This window comes from Oryctolagus cuniculus, chromosome 21 (assembly GCF_964237555.1).
Source record: "Oryctolagus cuniculus chromosome 21, mOryCun1.1, whole genome shotgun sequence".
Classification (NCBI taxonomy): domain Eukaryota; kingdom Metazoa; phylum Chordata; class Mammalia; order Lagomorpha; family Leporidae; genus Oryctolagus; species Oryctolagus cuniculus.
Window position 1 is genome coordinate 2,959,708 of NC_091452.1, and position 16,967 is coordinate 2,976,674.

Below are 16,967 nucleotides of genomic sequence, written 5' to 3' on the forward strand. Positions count from 1 at the left end.
TGGCTCCGGATCGGCCCGGCTCCAGGCTGTCTGTGTGTCTCCTGGCTCCGGATCGGCCCGGCTCCAGGCTGTCTGTGTGTCTCCTGGCTCCGGACCGGCCCGGCTCCAGGCTGTCTGTGTGTCTCCTGGCTCCGGACCGGCCCGGCTCCAGGCTGTCTGTGTGTCTCCTGGCTCCGGATCGGCCCGGCTCCAGGCTGTCCGTGTCTCCTGGCTCCGGATCGGCCCGGCTCCAGGCTGTCCGTGTCTCCTGGCTCCAGATCGGCCCGGCTCCAGGCTGTCTGTGTGTCTCCTTGCTCCGGATCGGCCCGGCTCCAGGCTGTCCGTGTCTCCTGGCTCAGGATCCGCCCAGCTCCAGGCTGTCTGTGTCTCCAGGGCTGCCAGCAGCCTGCAGGTCCCTGAAGAGCTCACAACAGAGAAAATCTCACAAGGCAGGCGAGCTCAGCCTGGCGTTCGTGTTCTTCTCTGAAAGGTGCTCCCGTGGTCCTCCGTCTGCCGTGCACACGCACACTTTGTGAACTCGCAAACCTGCTCGTGCGGAAGCTGTCACGGCTTGTGCTCTGTGCACGGCGGCCCCCCGGCGCCTCTGTGAAGTCAGTCCCCCTTCAAAGGCAGGATCACACGCTACGGACAGAACACGACCATAAAAATAACGCCGGCGAGAGAGAACCAGATCTTCAGACTCCTGGGTAGCGCTGCCGCCAGCCCCTGGTTTCTCAAACAACCGTGTCACTTAAACAGACGGAAAGAGAATTCAAACATCTACTAATGGCGGTTTTGCCACTATGGACCCTAACGGTAATTAGTACATCAAGGATTGTGTGTTTATCTTCAAGAGACTGGCACTAGTGCAGCCCACTGCACAAGAAGGTGTATTGGCTGTGAGTGTGTGTAGGTGTGTGTGCAACGCATGCACACATGTGAGCATGTGTTGTATGTGTGAAGGTATGTGTGCACACATGTGCAGGTGCCTCCGTTCATGTAACGGCGTGTGTGCGTGCAGAAGTGTGTGTTCGTGAGTGTGTGGGCATGCCAGCACCTACACGTTTGTACGTGTGAAGCTGTGTGCATGTACTTTTGTGTGCACGTGCAAGTGAGTGCATGGACTCGGATGTGTGTGTGTGTACACGTGTGGGCTGTGCATGTGAGTGCATGTGTGTGGCTGCATGTGCACACGTGTCTGAGCAAGCACTGCACGTGACTGCACATACACTGTGCGTGTGTCAGTGCATGTACACGGTGTGCGGTGTCACGAGGTCTGAGGGGCGATTCGCTGTCCTCCTGGACCAGAACCCGAGACCAGCACACGGGGAAGCAGGCAAGACAAGCAAAGAGTGCTAGGGGGCGCTCCTAGACCACTGACTGCGCAGTCTATCCGAAGACCACGTGACTGCTCCGCTCCTCGGGCCGTGGGAGGCACTCCTGCTGGGCGGGGCCCCTGTGCAGCAACGCAGACCACGTGACTGCGCAGCGTCTCCGGCACATTCCCTCCCGTGAGACGCAGGCCTGAGTGTGGCCACAGGGCGGGTTTGGTCCTTGAGATGGGAGCAGCCATCACGTGGCTGGCCGCACGGTCCCCTAGCCCCGCCGCCCGGAGGATGGCCAAGGGCGTTTCCAAGCCTGCGTGGCCGCACCGCCCACCGCTGCCAAGTATCTCATGTCCTAGTGGCCGCCCTCCTCTGAGGCGCCGAGCGAGCGGTCGGAAGGACCCGGGACCTGGTCGTGACGTCATGACGGGCGAAGCGACGTCATGGCCTCGCAGGTGGCTGAGGGCGCGGACAGGACGCGGGCGCGGGCTCGCCAGACTCACCTCAGGGCCCACGATGAGGAAGAAAACGCTCGGGTCCTCCCGGTGCCACTCTGGGGGAGGAACCAGAACGCGAGGCTTCAGGTCACAGCTGCAACGCATCCAAACCCCGCATGAACGACTCGGTCCCCGCCAACTTAACCCGCACTCGTCAGGAACCCGCACATTGCACGCTTGTGTGTGAGGGCGCAGCGTTTCCACGGCGCTGCATCACCTGCACTTCTTGACTGTTCCACAACCGTAACTAAGGACACATTCTAGAATATTCCGCAGAGCATGGGCTGCCTCAAGCAATGGCGCAGACGCATCAAGCAAAGGGGCCCGTGTGACAGTCTTCATAGAAACGCTTTCGCCCCAGAATTCTCTCGGCACTGCGACGGGCCCGAGCGCCCGCGGGGAGCCCCGTGAACGGAGGACGTACCTGAGAAGGCGTCCACCAAGTACAGGGGGTCCTTGACTCGCCGAAGCCCGCAGATGAGCAGGAACACGTGCAGGTCGTCAGCACTCCGGTTTATGTCTGCAACACAGGCGGCCTGGGCGTCGGGGAGGGCTCGGACCCCGGCCGGCCGCCCAGCAGGGGCCCCTCGCCCACTGCACCCAGTGTCCTCGCTCTGAAGCCACCCCTGTCCTGGGTGTGGACCTGCGCTCTGCTGGCCGGCATCTGCCTCTGCTGCCGTGAGCGGAGGAGGCCTGGGTCGGACAAAATAGGAGCCAGAGGGCCGAGAGAACATGGCGCCCCAGCTAGGGAAAATATCCTTGGGGTCGTTATGAGAGAGAGAGAGAGAGAGAGAGAGAATCTGACAGGGCTCCCATCTGCTGGTCCACTCGCCAAATGCCCGCGGCAACCGTGCCTGGGCCAGGCTGAAGTCAGGAGCCAGGGGCTCCCATCTGCTGGTCCACTCGCCAAATGCCCGCGGCAACCGTGCCTGGGCCAGGCTGAAGTCAGGAGCCAGGGGCTCCCATCTGCTGGTCCACTCGCCAAATGCCCGCGGCAACCGTGCCTGGGCCAGGCTGAAGTCAGGAGCCAGGGGCTTCACCCAGGAACCTGCTGCCTTCCAGGGTGTGCACCGCAGGAAGCTGGAATAGAGGCAGAGCTGGGACTCGAACCCAGGCCCTCTGATGCAAGGTGTGGGTGTCCGTGCAGGCCTAGCCACTGTGCCAAACACTGGCCCCTCCGTGTCTAAAGTGCTCAGCACCAACACGCTCAGTTGCACGTGAGAATCCTGACCTAGAAGACCCCAGCGGGAGCCAGGGTGGCCCTGGACTCTGTGCCCTGTGTCTCTCATCTTCCGGGGTCGGCTGCCGATGACAGGACGTGGGAGGCTGACTTAGGACGCTGGCCGAGAGGGGGTGGAGGGCTGACTTAGGACGCTGGCCGAGGGGGGTGGGGTGAAGGGCTGACTTAGGACGCTGACCGAGAGGGGTGGGGTGGAGGCTGACTTAGGACGCTGGCCGAGGGGGGTGGGGTGGAGGCTGACTTAGGACGCTGACTGAGAGGGGGTGGGGTGGAGGGCTGACTTAGGACGCTGACCGAGAGGGGTGGGGTGGAGGGCTGACTTAGGACGCTGACCGAGGGGGGTGGGGTGGAGGGCTGACTTAGGACGCTGGCCGAGAAGGGGTGGAGGGCTGACTTAGGACGCTGACCGAGGGGGGTGGGGTGGAGGGCTCACTTAGGACGCTGACCGAGGGGGGTGGGGTGGAGGGCTGACTTAGGACGCTGGCCGAGAGGGGGTGGAGGGCTGACTTAGGACGCTGACTGAGAGGGGGTGGGGTGGAGGGCTGACTTAGGACGCTGACCGAGAGGGGTGGGGTGGAGGGCTGACTTAGGACGCTGGCCAAGAAGGGGTGGAGGGCTGACTTAGGACGCTGACCGAGAGGGGGTGGAGGGCTGACTTAGGACGCAGACCGAGGGGGGTGGGGTGGAGGGCTGACTTAGGACGCTGACCGAGGGGGGTGGGGTGGAGGGCTGACTTAGGACGCTGACCGAGGGGGGTGGGTGGAGGGCTGAACGCCGCCTGGGTCCTGGGTGGTTTTCATAACCTGCAGAGGCAGCACCTGGACACAGCGGTGGACGTGCACTTGCCACACCGGAAGCACCGTGTTCAAGGAAATACAGACACCGGCGGGAACACCCGGATCGCACCAGCCAGGGCTCAAGCCCGTCACCCTGAAGCGCCAACTGGGCAATGCGATTTGGGGCTCCCGGTTGCTCCCGACAGCCCCGAGGAAATGCATTGTGTCCACCAGGCTCTGGTTTTAAAGAGGAGCCAGCACAGACTGGCCTGCTGAGGCCTGGCGGCGAGGCAGGCACCTGCCTAATTTTAAACGAGTTTTGTGTCCTGGCTTAACTCAACACGTATTCACGTTGCCAATCCCCCAGTACGCGGGTCACACACGAGTCTGTCGGACTCATCATTCAAACGCACGCCCTCCATGCCCCCGGTTACTGCTTCCAGGAGAGGGGCACCTTTACCGCCAAGGCAGCGTGTGCCGGTGTCACCGTGCAGCACCCGGGGCTGCTCCCCAGGCAGGCTCCTCGAAGCCCCACCCACCCCCAGGCACCCCTGCCCGCCCACTTCTACCCCAGCAGCTCCTGTCGTGTTGGTCACGTCACGTCACGAGGAGAGAATTTCAGGATGTCAGCAGAGCAAGCGAGACTCACTGTTTTAGCTAAAAACAAACCTGCTTTTGCGGTTGTGCAGAGGAAAGCAGCCTGCAACACACGGAGTTTTCCCTAGAACAGTCGGTGAGTTTGCACAGGCGTAGCCGGTCAGGCCTAGGAGAGTGTCCATGTAGATGCACAGGTAGGGTTTTCCAAGAAGGTTAAACAGGTGGGCCATTGAGATGGAATGGAGAAAGGTAAACAGGCGGCAGAGGCCGCGTGCGCTTCCGCAGTCTGGGGTTTGAGAGCGTGTGAGGCGGGTTTGGTCACTGGCCTCTCAAAGCAAAAACCGTGCAACACTGAGTGGCAGCGACCTAGGAAAAGCACCCGGCAGTGCAGCGCCAGCCTCAGGCCGGCCGCCTGCTCGGAGCCTGCACCCACACCTTCCGCCTTCCACCCCTTCCAGGTGGCATCAGCCGCGTCGCCCCGCAAATGACAGCGCCGCCACTCTCTGCCCTTCACCCACTTCCGGCGTTGTTCCTTCCATCGACCTGTTCGAACGGGGAATCGGCCTGGCATGAAACTGACTGCGTGTTTTAAAGTAGGGAACTCAGCAGGTTGTCCAGCTATGACTGTACAGCGTCCAGAAACCTGTGACCTATGCAAGAGGAGAATGCAGCGTGAACTTGACCTCTGACCTTTGGGAAGCGTCCTGGGAACCTGCTGATGATCTACTACCCGGCTGTTCATGGTGCCGCCGGGTGAGCCCCCCTCTCGCCCACCCCCCTCATTTCCGGGTGAGCGTTCGTCAGACTTTAGAAGGCAGCGGTCACCCGCGGGACGCGGCAAGGCCCTGGGTCTCCCGCTCTCACTGCTGAGGTCGCAGCGGAAGTGGCCGATGAGTCATGGGCTCCCGGTGCTCCAAGGCCTTGGTGAGACAGAGTGGGCATGATGTGGGCAGGCCATCCCCAGGGCCTGAAGTCTGCCCGAGATGAGAGCAGCACAAAGCAGAAGAGACGCAGATCAACCCTCCAGCTGCGTGTGAGCTGGGATCCGGCCCCGTCAGCAGCCAGCACCCACCCCCGGTGCCCACGCCCCCGGCGTCCCACCCCCGGTGCCCCACCCCCGGTGCCCACGCCCCCAGCGCCCACGCCCCCGGTGCCCACGCCCCCCCGGTGCCCCACCCCCGGTGCCCACGCCCCCCCGGCGCCCCACCCCCGGTGCCCACGCCCCCCCGGCGCCCCACCCCCGGTGCCCACGCCCCCGGTGCCCACGCCCCCCCGGCGCCCCACCCCTGGTGCCCACGCCCCCCCGGCGCCCCACCCCTGGTGCCCACGCCCCCCGGCGCTGTGGGGAGCAACTCGGACTAGACTAAGTTACTGGAATTAAGACTTATTCTATGCATCTGCTCTCCCACAATATGGCGCTGAGAAGGGAGAAACAGCTTCTACACAGCTGCCTCCAGTTCAACCAATAAACTGTAGGACCTGCTCCTGATTGGAGGAGAGCAGCGTACTCAGCGTGTGGGTAGCAGAGTTGGGATTGGTGGAAGAGGACTATAAAGGAGGAGAGAGACAACATGCACCAAGAACATCTATCTGAAGGAACATCTGAGCAGCCCCCGAGAGAGCCGGCCGGCGGTGTGCCGCTCCCCCGCGGAAGTGGGGAATGTGGCAGGGGGCCCGCCCCTCCACGGAGGTGGAAGGGACGGTAGCCAACCCGGGAAGAACCAGCAGCAAACCCGGGGAGGGCCGAGCAGACGAAAGAACAGCGCAGGGTCCTGTGTCGTTCCTCCACAAAGACGGGGAGCGACACGGCGCCCCACCCCCAGTGCCCACACCCGTGTCTGCACACATCTGCAGCTCCTCATTGCACACATGCAGATTCGACCGCAGCCGAGGGGGGCGCAGTCTAAGCAGTGTGTGAGGTCCCGCGGTCGTTCTGTTAACCTCCCGCGAGCAGGACCGGCAGTCAACGCCCGGGAGGCCGGCATTTGACGACAAATCATTCTCCTCCAGGAATGATGACTCTTAGGTGCCCCACAGTTGCATCCGTGATACACTGGAGATGAAGCAACCTCACAGCAGGCGACTGAAAACGGGCCGGCTGGTGAGAAACGCACGCCTGCCGGACGTGATGAAGGGCTGGGACGCGCCGGCCCATCCGTGACGCTGAGCCCACGGCACCGCTGTCGCTGAGATGGATGAACACGCTGCAGAAGATGATTTCTCGTAAAACACACCGAGATCCTTCTTCCCGACGGAGCCCAGTGCAAATCCGTGGGTGGCTGAGGTTCTGTCTCAAGTTTCTGGAGGGAAAATCGGTGCGGGGGGCGGGGGGCTGCGCCCTGCACGAGGGAAGGGCGTTGAGTTTGCTTTTAGCCCCTTCCTGGACGCTTCCGGCAAGAGCGCCAGCGGCAGCTTCTCCCGGGTCCCCGGAAGCATCTCAGGCTACGACACGAGCAGTCTTAGCCGCAGTCTGCACCCGTGCAGCCTGGTTAGCTGCTCTGGCACCTTCCCCACGACCGCGGGGCTGGACAGCCGCCAGGGAGCCGTCACCCCAGCCAGCACGCGTCTGTGGCCTGATTTGTGCACTGCCACACCTCCTGCATTTAGAGACGCGGCACAGTCGGATTTTGCCCAAACTGCATGGCTGCGCTCTGTGACACCGCACCAGGAAAATGCTGGCGAGACCCTCGTACCTCCAGCACAGGCAGGAAGGACGGCGCTCCCGGGCCAGCCGGGGGAAATGGGCACTGACGCCACTTTCCCAGGGGCCGGGCTGGCAAGTTCAGGAGCGCTGTGACAGAAACGCGTAACCCGACACCGAACGCTGTGTCCGAGACTCCTCCCGAGAACACACGCCTGGGGTCCCGGCGCTCGCGTCACCGCGGATCAGCGTGGCACGGAATCTGTGCCGACAGGGGGACAGGTCAGGTCCATTGGTGCTTGCTTATTTTCAATAGATGATAGAAAAACAAGGTATTCATACAGAAAAATGAATGAATTTTGATCGCTTCTCACGAAGACAACCCAGAAGTCCACAGGCTGGAGAACGGATAAGCATGGTGTGGGAGACCCAGAAAGTGAGACGTCGCTCAGCGGGAGAGAGCCACAGGTGACACAGCAGAGGGGGCTTCTCACAGACAGCTGGCCACAGCAAGCACTTGGTGTGTGAGCCCACCTAGACCATGAGCAGGGAAAGCCGCCTCCCAACAACAGAAACCAGAGAGGAGTCGCTCTGAGACAGACAGGAATTAGGCTCAGAAGGGGCAGGAGGGTGCTCCGAGCAGCGGGGAGTCTCCGTCCTGATCAGGGTGGCTGTCGCGTGGCTGCACCTGGAACCACACGCTCACCACCTGGGACTTCCATTTCACTGCATGTAAACCTCAGTTTAGATACTTTTAGTGTTTGTTTTTAAAGATGTGCTTACTTGAGAGGCAGAGTTACAGAGAGAGACAGAGAGAGAGAGGTCTTCCACCTGCTGGTTCACTCCCCAAATGGCCATATAAGCTACAGATGGACCACCTGAAGCCAGGAGCCAGGAGCTTCTTCCAGGTCTCCAGTGGGTGAGGGGTCAAGCCCTTGGGCCGTTCTTCGCTGCTTTCCCAGGCCACAGCAGGGAGCTGGATCAGAAGCAGAGGAGCCAGTACAGGAACCAGCACCCACGTGGGATGTCGGAAGTGCCACACCATCAGCCCTCAGTTTAGATTTTGATTATTAGAAGAGATGACTTAGCCCTGTTCTTACTGATATAATAAATAAATCAGGTTAGAACAGTAGTAAAGTTTGATTTTTGTATTTTAAAATCATTGATACACCTGGACAATAGAATTTTAAGTTTATTTTAATATAAATATTTAAATCCATGCAGTTTTACCACATTATGCATTTCCCTGGAACTTCCTGGAAGACCCTTGTGTACGTAATTGTTGAGAAAGATGACATCAGTTCCATTCAGTGCTGAGATTTCAAGGGATTTCCATTTTTTTAATTTTTCTGATCTATATTTTCTCATTTTTCTATAGTGGCTGTGTATTAAGTAATTCGTAACATAAAATAAAGTGAACCCATGAGTTTGTTATTCTTAAAAGACAAATGTCGGCTGGCGCCACAGCTCACTAGGCTAATCCTCTGCCTGCAGCGCCAGCACCCCGGGTTCTAGTTCCGGTTGGAGCGCCGGATTCTGTCCCGGTTGCCCCTCTTCCAGGCCAGCTCTCTGCTGTGGCCCGGGAGTGCAGTGGAGGATGGCCCAGGTGCTTGGGCCCTGCACCCGCATGGGAGACCAGGAGAAGCACCTGGCTCCTGGCTTCAGATCAGCACAGTTCGCTGGCTGCAGTGGCCATTTGGGGAGTGAACCCACAGAAGGAATACCTTTCTCTCTGTCTCTCTCTCTCTAACTCTGCCTGTAAAAAAAAAAAAAAAAAAAAAAAAAAAAAAAAAAAAAGACAAATGTCTAGAGTGGGCGCCTGGCCCACCTGTTCATCTGCTGGCTTGGGCGCCTCCACCTCACATCCGAGCGCCTGGCTGCAGCTCCTGACTCCGGCTTCCTGCTAGTGCCCCACCCCCCAGCCCAGGAGGCAGCAAGGATGGCTGTGGTTGGGTCACTGCCACCCACGTGGGAGCTCCCGATTGAGTTCCCAGCTCCTGGACTCAGCCTGGCCCAGCTAAACATCGCCAGCGTTCGCAGAGTGAATCAGCAGATGGGATCCCTCCCAGTCCACTGTCTCACTGCCCCAGTGAAAGCAAAGCGGAAAGAAAAGACGACACACGGAGCGACACTTACACTGCACCAGGATGTGTGAGCACCTCAGACAGGGCCAGCTGCCCCTCTGCCCGCCGTCCGGAGACCCCAAGGAGGCCACAGGCCGGAGAGGAGGCTTGGTCTCCCCACCTGGCCGGGCAGCACCCCAGGTCCCGCTACTCCCTCCCTTGTTCTGCCCCGCCAGCCCCTCCCACGGCGCCACATGGCTCCAGGTGAGTGCCAGCGCTCAGAGCTCACCTGCGCGCTGAAGGAAGGTGCTCCAGTTAAAGGCTGCGTTGGGTGTCGTGGTGATGCCTGGGCCGGAGAAAGACAGGAGAAGCTCACTCGGCTGAGACTGAGAAACACCAGTGCCCTCCTGCGCCCGCCGGGGCACCACCCAGAGCCCTCAGGGCCTGGGCCCAGGCACTGCCTTCCCCGCCCCCGCCCCACCCAGGGCTTTCCTGGGAGCCCTTCAGTTCCTGATGAGACAGGAGACAGATCCACCCGCCACTCAGTGCACTACTGGATCGAGCCTCGGGGTCCCGCAGACTGTGAGACCCTGAGAAGTGCACGTGGGCCCCAGGACCCTGACACGGCCCCACCTGCTCTGGCAGCCCCGTGAAAACTAGATCTTCGCTCAACACGCCAGCCCTCCCAGGCCAGGCGCGGCCTCCCTCCGTCTGCGATCCTTCCCTACACAGCTCGCTGCCTTTAAACCTTCCTGACAAGGGGGAGCAGCACGAGAGGCCGAAGACTCGGAAATTCGTGGTGAGAGGAAAAGTTTGAAAGCTTACAGAACGGAACCCGAAACCTGCCTCTGGGCTTCCCGCGCAGCAGCTGCTCGCGTGTGCCTGCCCGGGCTCTGGCTGCGCGCAGGTGCCTCCCCCACACTCCCAGGACCCTTCAAGACCTGCTGGGTTCCTGGAAGCCCAGGCGCCACGAGCTGAATGGGTGTGCCACAGGGCACAGTGTGCAGGCAACCCGGCTGCGTCCACGCCCACCTGCTGTGTAGAGCAGCCTGTGGCCAGGCGCTCCAGGCCCTGCCCTGACACCACCCGGGTCGGCACACACCTTCTGACAACGGGGGCTTTGAAAGACGGTTCTGTTCTGAGAGATCACTGCGGCCACTACACGTCTACCACGACAACACGCCGCCCGGCCACGGGGGCCTCTGTGGGCCACGTGCTAAGTCCCAGGGAAGCACCACGCCGCCCGGCCATGGGGGCCTCAGTGGGCCACTTGCTCACACTTCTGTCCCCTGTATCCCTGCTGTGTAGACAGGTGGGTCTTCTGTCCCCTGTATCCCTGCTGTGTAGACACTGGGTCTTCTGTCCCCTGTATCCCTGCTGTGTAGACACTGGGTCTTCTGTCCCCTGTATCCCTGCTGTGTAGACACTGGGTCTTCTGTCCCCTGTATCCCTGCTGTGTAGACAGGTGGGTCTTCTGTCCCCTGTATCCCTGCTGTGTAGACACTGGGTCTTCTGTACCCTGTATCCCTGCTGTGTAGACAGGTGGGTCTTCTGTCTCCTGTATCCCTGCTGTGTAGACACTGGGTCTTCTGTCCCCTGTATCCCTGCTGTGTAGACAGGTGGGTCTTCAGTCCCCTGTATCCCTGCTGTGTAGACACTGGGTCTTCAGTCCCCTGTATCCCTGCTGTGTAGACACTGGGTCTTCAGTCCCCTGCATCCCTGCTGTGTAGACACTGGGTCTTCTGTGCCCTGTATCCCTGCTGTGTAGACACTGGGTCTTCAGTCCCCTGCATCCCTGCTGTGTAGACGGTGGCTTACAGGTGTGTGTAGCTCTCAGGACTCTGGCGAGGGAGCCAGGTGCCAGCACTGGAGCAGGGAGGGTGGAGCCGGAGGGCAGCGGGGCAGCCTCCCCAGGTCCCGGGTCAACTCAGCTTGGACTCGCTGGGCCTTGGGTGTTGCTCTGTGGAACCCTCCACTGACGAGCTCACCACGCCCCTGCCGGTGGGGAGCGCGCAGCACGGCGGTCTGCACGTTACGGCGTCTCCTACCCATCTCTTATTCCGCTAGACAGCCAGGAAAGCAACGTCCGTTTCGCTAAGTATTGCTCCCTAAACTCAGAAACCGTATCACCTCGTCCCTTGGCTCGGACTCTCCAGGGAAAGACGCATCCTTTAATTGCCTGCACACGTCGTTTTAGAGTTCGTACCTTGACTCTGGACGTAGATCTTACCCTTTGCGTGCGGCTTTTGAAAGGAAAGGAGAAAGGAGAAAAAAAGAACACACAGTCAGAGCCATGGTCCATTCTGATGGCTTTTTAGAAATGAAGTGGAGGCCGTTACACCCTCTTAGAGAGCGGCTCTAGACACCCTACACACACACACACACACACACACACAAACACGCGTGGCTCTAGACACCCCCCAGCCCACCCCCACACACCGCTGCTAACAGGCTGGCTGCTCTGTGGGCACGCGTGGTTCTAAACACCCTACACACACACACACACACACACACACGTGGCTCTAGACACTCACACACACACACACACGGCTCTAGACACCCCCAGCCCACCCCCCACACACCGCTGCTAACAGGCTGGCTGCTCTGTGGGCACGCGTGGTTCTAGACACCCTACACACACACATACACACACACACACACGTGGCTCTAGACACCCTCCCCCCACACACACAGCTGCTAACAGGCTCCCTGCTCTGTGGGCACGCGTGGCTCTAGACATACTACACACACACACACACACACACACACACGTGGCTCTAGACACCCCCCTAACCCCCACACACACCGCTGCTAACAGGCTCACTGCTCTGTGGGCACGTGTGGTTCTAGACACTCTACACACGCACATACGTGCGCACGCATGGCTCTAGACACCCCCCCCCCACACACACACAGCTGCTAACACTCACTGCTCTGTGGGCACGCGTGGCTCTAGACACCCTCCCCCCCACAGACACACACACAGCTGCTAACACTCACTGCTCTGTGGGCACGCGTGGCTCTAGACACCCTACACACACATGTGTGTGTGGCTCTAGACGCCCCCCCCCGACACACACACAGCTGCTAACACTCACTGCTCTGTGGGCACGTGTGGCTCTAGACACCCTCCCCCCCACAGACACACACACAGCTGCTAACAATCACTGCTCTGTGGGCACGCGTGGCTCTAGACACCCTACACACACATGTGTGTGTGGCTCTAGACGCCCCCCCCCCGACACACACACAGCTGCTAACAGGCTCCCTGCTCTGTGGGCATGTGTGGCTCTAGACACCCTACACACACACACACACACACACACACATGCGTGGCTCTAGATGCACACACACACACAGAGCTGCTAACAGGCTCCCTGCTCTGTGGGCATGTGTGGCTCTAGCAAGAAGCATGTAGCAGGATGCGGTGTGAGGGTAGCCGCCCAACTGTGCGCCCGGGACATCAGCAGAGAAGTTACTGGTGCTCGCAGCCAACAGACGAGGGGCACAGCCATCCCATGTGTCGCTTGTCCCCAGATGGGAGGGGACACTTCCAGAAGTGTGCTCAGTGCACACACACCCTGCAGTGGTGGGGAGGGGGCCGGAGGAGGAGGAGGAAGAGAGGACCCACTACATCAGGAAACCAGAAGGAGGCTCGGGCAGACTGCCAAGGGCACACCGTGCACCCGTGACCAGGGCTGGGAAGGGCCGGCGGCGCTGGCCGTCTGCACCCACACGCACACCTGCTGTCCCCATGGGGCTTTGCTGGAGAGCAATGGGAGCCACCTCGGAACCGCGGCAGAAAGGTCTATGAGAGGCAGCCCAGACAGAGGCGGGGGAGAGGGGGCAGAGGGGGCAGAGGGGGCAGAGGGGGCGGAGGGAGCGCTCCACAGTGAAGTGGCCGCAGGGCGAGGCCGATGGCGTTTCACGGCAGCACCCACAGTTGTGAGCGAGCCCCGTGCGTCACGGACCCACAGGGCCCAGGGCAGTGCCTGAAATCAGTGGGCTGGAGAGCTACTCAGAGGCCACGGGAACGCTCTGTCCTGCACGCAAACCCGCACAGCCGGGCATGGCGGGGCCCTCAGGGCCACATGGCCGGGACCCTGTGTGGGGCACGCTGCTGCACGGTGGCCTTGGTCCTCCTGTCAGTTTCACAGGTTGAGAAGCCTGCCGCGGATGAAGCAGCTTTGCCAGGAGGCGGACGGTCCACGGGAGACACAGCCCCTCGCCGGCTGGGTGGGCAGAGGTGGCCCTGTGCCAGAATCCGTCTTCCCTGGGCGCCACATTGTATGTTTAACCAGTGGGACCTCAGCCTCCAAGCCTGGCACTAGCGAGCCTCCCTCGCCGGCTTCCAAACTCTCTGTGCTGCCGGCTGACGACGATGCAAACTTACACCGAACAAGTGGCGACCGGTGAGCGTTTGAGGTCAGAAGCTGAAGTGCAGGGCTCGGAAGTTTCCTTTTGTTCAACCGTACGTTCCACAGGGAAGCTGAGAAAAGCCTGGTGCTCAGGCACGTGGCGCCTGTCCCTTTGCCAGCCCCACAGCTGCCAGGCCGGCTGAGCACACAAACGCCCGAAGGAAGACATTACAGAGACCACAGGCGTCGAAAGCCCACGCGAGATGCCACGGTGATGGCTCCAACACCGTCCGGGCCAGCCGTCTCCACCACGGGGCGGCAGCACAGACTCCAGGCCCTCGCCACCATTTCCCTTAGAAATGTGCTTTGCAATTAGCAACTCCCGAACTCAAAACGCCTTTCAAGTCCTTGCTCCATCAACAGAAGGGACGGAGGCCTTCACTCGGGCGGCAGAGGGCTGACCGCCTGTGACTTCTTAGGGTGGCTGCTTGCACATCTTTGTGCATCAAGTCTCTAGAGTCTGTTGGGAACTTGAAACAGGAGCAGCAGGTCCTGGGGAGACTTGTGAGACGCAGCGTACATGGTATTTTGCAAGCTAATCCAAGCAAGCAGCAAACAGAATTATAGTGTAAAAGAAATCTTGGCCGGCGCTGCGGCTCACTAGGCTAATCCTCTGCCTTGCGGCGCCGGCACACCGGGTTCTAGTCCCGGTCGGGGCACCGGATTCTGTCCCGGTTGTCCCTCTTCCAGGCCAGCTCTCTGCTGTGGCCAGGGAGTGCAGTGGAGGATGGCCCAAGTGCTTGGGCCCTGCACCCCATGGGAGACCAGGATAAGTACCTGGCTCCTGCCTTCGGATCAGCGCGATGCGCCGGCCGCAGCACGCCGGCCATGGCGGCCATTGGAGGGTGAACCAATGGCAAAGGAAGACCTTTCTCTCTGTCTCTCTCTCTCACTGTCCACTCTGCCTGTCAAAAAGAAAGAAAGAAAGAAAGAAAGAAAGAAAGAAAGAAAGAAAGAAAGAAAGAAAGAAAGAAAGAAAGAAAGAAAGAAAGAAAGAAATCTGGACGGAGTTTAATTATTGTACCGAAGGAAATCTGGCAAAAGCCAAGTGGCTTATATCGATTTTGAAAAGCATTTTCTGTATTAAAATGTTACAAACCCAAATTAGCTTTCTTTGCTCAGTATTTATTGTTGCTTCATTTGCCTGAAATAACACTGAGTCAACGTCCTTGATGGACGAGCTGGTGGACACGCATCACAGAAGACGGGGTGCATGTTATGCAGTGCACGGGGAAGGGTCCCACCTGTAAGGTCTATGAGAAACCATGGCTTACATGTTCAGCCCCCACAAGGCACAGCCAACATACGGGGAGCAGGAGATGCACCCAGCCGTGCCGTCTTGCATAGACACCGATAAGCAGGTGCGATCTGTAACAGATGCGGGCGACGGCTGATACCTTCTTAGCGTGCAATAACCCATAGCAGAACAAAACGTCTCCCTGTCCTTTGGCTAACATAACACAAGGGCCAACCTCCCAAAAGCAGCTTTCTACAAACGGAAACCACAGTAAATGTTATTTTCAAAAGATGCGCACAATTCAATGCTCTATGGGTGGCAAACACGTAGCAATTTTTACTTTGAAATTATAACGCAAATTCTGATGTGGCTTCGTCAAAAGTTCTCTTAACATAATTACAACCTGCGAGTGGGTGCTGTGGTGCACCTGTTAAGCCTCCACTCGGGGAGCCTGCATCCCTTCTCAGAGTGACAGCTCCAGCCGTTCCAGTCCTGGCTACTCCGCTGTGGATCCAGCTCCCTGCTCATGAGCCTGGGAAGCAGCCAACAACAGCCCAAGGACGTGGGCCCCCGCTGTCCTATGGGAGACTCAGGTGGACTTCCTGGCTCCTGGCTTCAGCCTGGTCCAGGCTCGACTGTTGCAGGCGTCTGAGAAGTGAACCAGCAGATGGAAGATTCTCTCTCTCTCTCTCTCTCTCTCTCTCCCTCTCTCCCTCCTCTCTCTCCCTCTCCCTCTCTCTCTCTTTCAAACAAATAAATCTATTTAAAATTACTAATTGCTTAAAAGAACTCACAACCCACAATATAAAGTTCCCAAGATGCATCTGTGCCGCAATGCTTGTAGAAGTTTAGCACAGAACAGCACTTCTGTTCCCTCCACGCTTTTCCCTTAGAAATCTGACGTCAGGCAAAGAAAAGAGGAAATCTGTGTTGGGTGTAACACGCCTTCTACTGTCTCCTGTGACTGAACCAGACCAAGGCATAGGAACGAGAGATGACACGCACAGGGAGGTGAACAGGGGAGACAGCACCCTGGGTCTTTGTCCCATCAGTCCCAATGTGAAGCAGGCAGGAGCGAGGGAAGAGGAACCACCCAGGACCCTGGGCACCAGCAAGGACACGTGTGTGGCCCCTCTCTCTGCTGCGGCGACTCACGGAGCAGGAGAGAGGCAGGGAGGTCCCATCACGTGCACCAGGGACCCCAGAGATGATGGCGACACGGCGAGGACGTCACACTCGTCCACCCAGGAAGGCAGCCCATGATGGGCCATCACTTGGGTCCCTGCTACCCACATGGGAGATCCTGGCTCCTGGCTGTGGCCTGGCCCAGACGTGGCTGCTGCAGCCACGTGGAGAGTGAACCAGTGGACAGAATACACCTCTCTCTCCTACTCTCTCACTCTGCTTCCCTTTAGCATACATAAATATTTTTTTAAAAAATGACTTTCCTTCCGCCTGCGGCACCGGCACACCAGGTTCTACTCCCGGTTGGGGCACCGGATTCTGTCCCGGTTGCCCCTCTTCCAGGCCAGCTCTCTGCTGTGGCCCGGGAGTGCAGTGGAGGATGGCCTGAGTACTTGGGCCCTGCACCCCATGGGAGACCAGGAGAAGCACCTGGCTCCTGGCTTTGGAGCAGCGCGATGCGCTGGCCGCAGCACACCAGCCGCGGCGGCCATTGGAGGGTGAACCAATGGCAAAGGAAGACCTTTCTCTCTGTCTCTCTCTCTCTCACTGTCTAACTCTGTCAAAATAAAAAAAAATTTAAAAAAAAATTGTATCATAAAGAAAAAAATGACTTTTCTCTGCCAAGTGCCAAGGCAGGGTAGATAAACAATGTGGCCCCAGAAGGCAGCGACTCGAAGCTTCTGAATTAAAATAAATAAACAAATAAAGACCGCTGCAAAGGTCGCTGCCCGGAAAGCGCAGCCGGACACTGAGCTCAGCCACGTGTGCCGACGCCACCCGTGCTGCCGCTGCACTGTTCTGAATGTAGCAGCCTCTCCAAGCAGCCTGCACTCCAACTCCAGGCATTTTTTTTTTTTTTTGACAGGCAGAGTGGACAGTGAGAGAGAGAGACAGAGAGAAAGGTCTTCCTTTGCCGTTGGTTCACCCTCCAATGGCCGCCTCGGCCGGCGCACCGCGCTGATCCGATGGCAGGAGCCAGGTACTTATCCTGGTCTCCCATGGGGTGCAG

General features: G+C 59.3%; 1 protein-coding gene across 5 annotated transcripts in view; it reads right to left on the reverse strand.

The window, feature by feature from the left end:
• GLT1D1 (glycosyltransferase 1 domain containing 1) overlaps window positions 1–16,967 on the reverse strand; it is a 66,435-nt gene that overhangs the window by 23,722 nt on the left and 25,746 nt on the right. For 4 of the 5 annotated variants that reach the window (XM_070065967.1, XM_051838919.2, XM_051838917.2 and 1 more), the window contains 4 exons: window positions 11,325–11,361; window positions 9,408–9,464; window positions 2,226–2,321; window positions 1,808–1,857 (listed from right to left, as the gene is read on the reverse strand). In XM_070065967.1, coding sequence (XP_069922068.1) covers window positions 1,808–1,857; window positions 2,226–2,321; window positions 9,408–9,464; window positions 11,325–11,361 — 240 coding nt within the window. The remainder of the gene's footprint in view (window positions 1–1,807; window positions 1,858–2,225; window positions 2,322–9,407; window positions 9,465–11,324; window positions 11,362–16,967) is intronic. The other variant, XM_070065966.1, reaches the window with a different exon arrangement.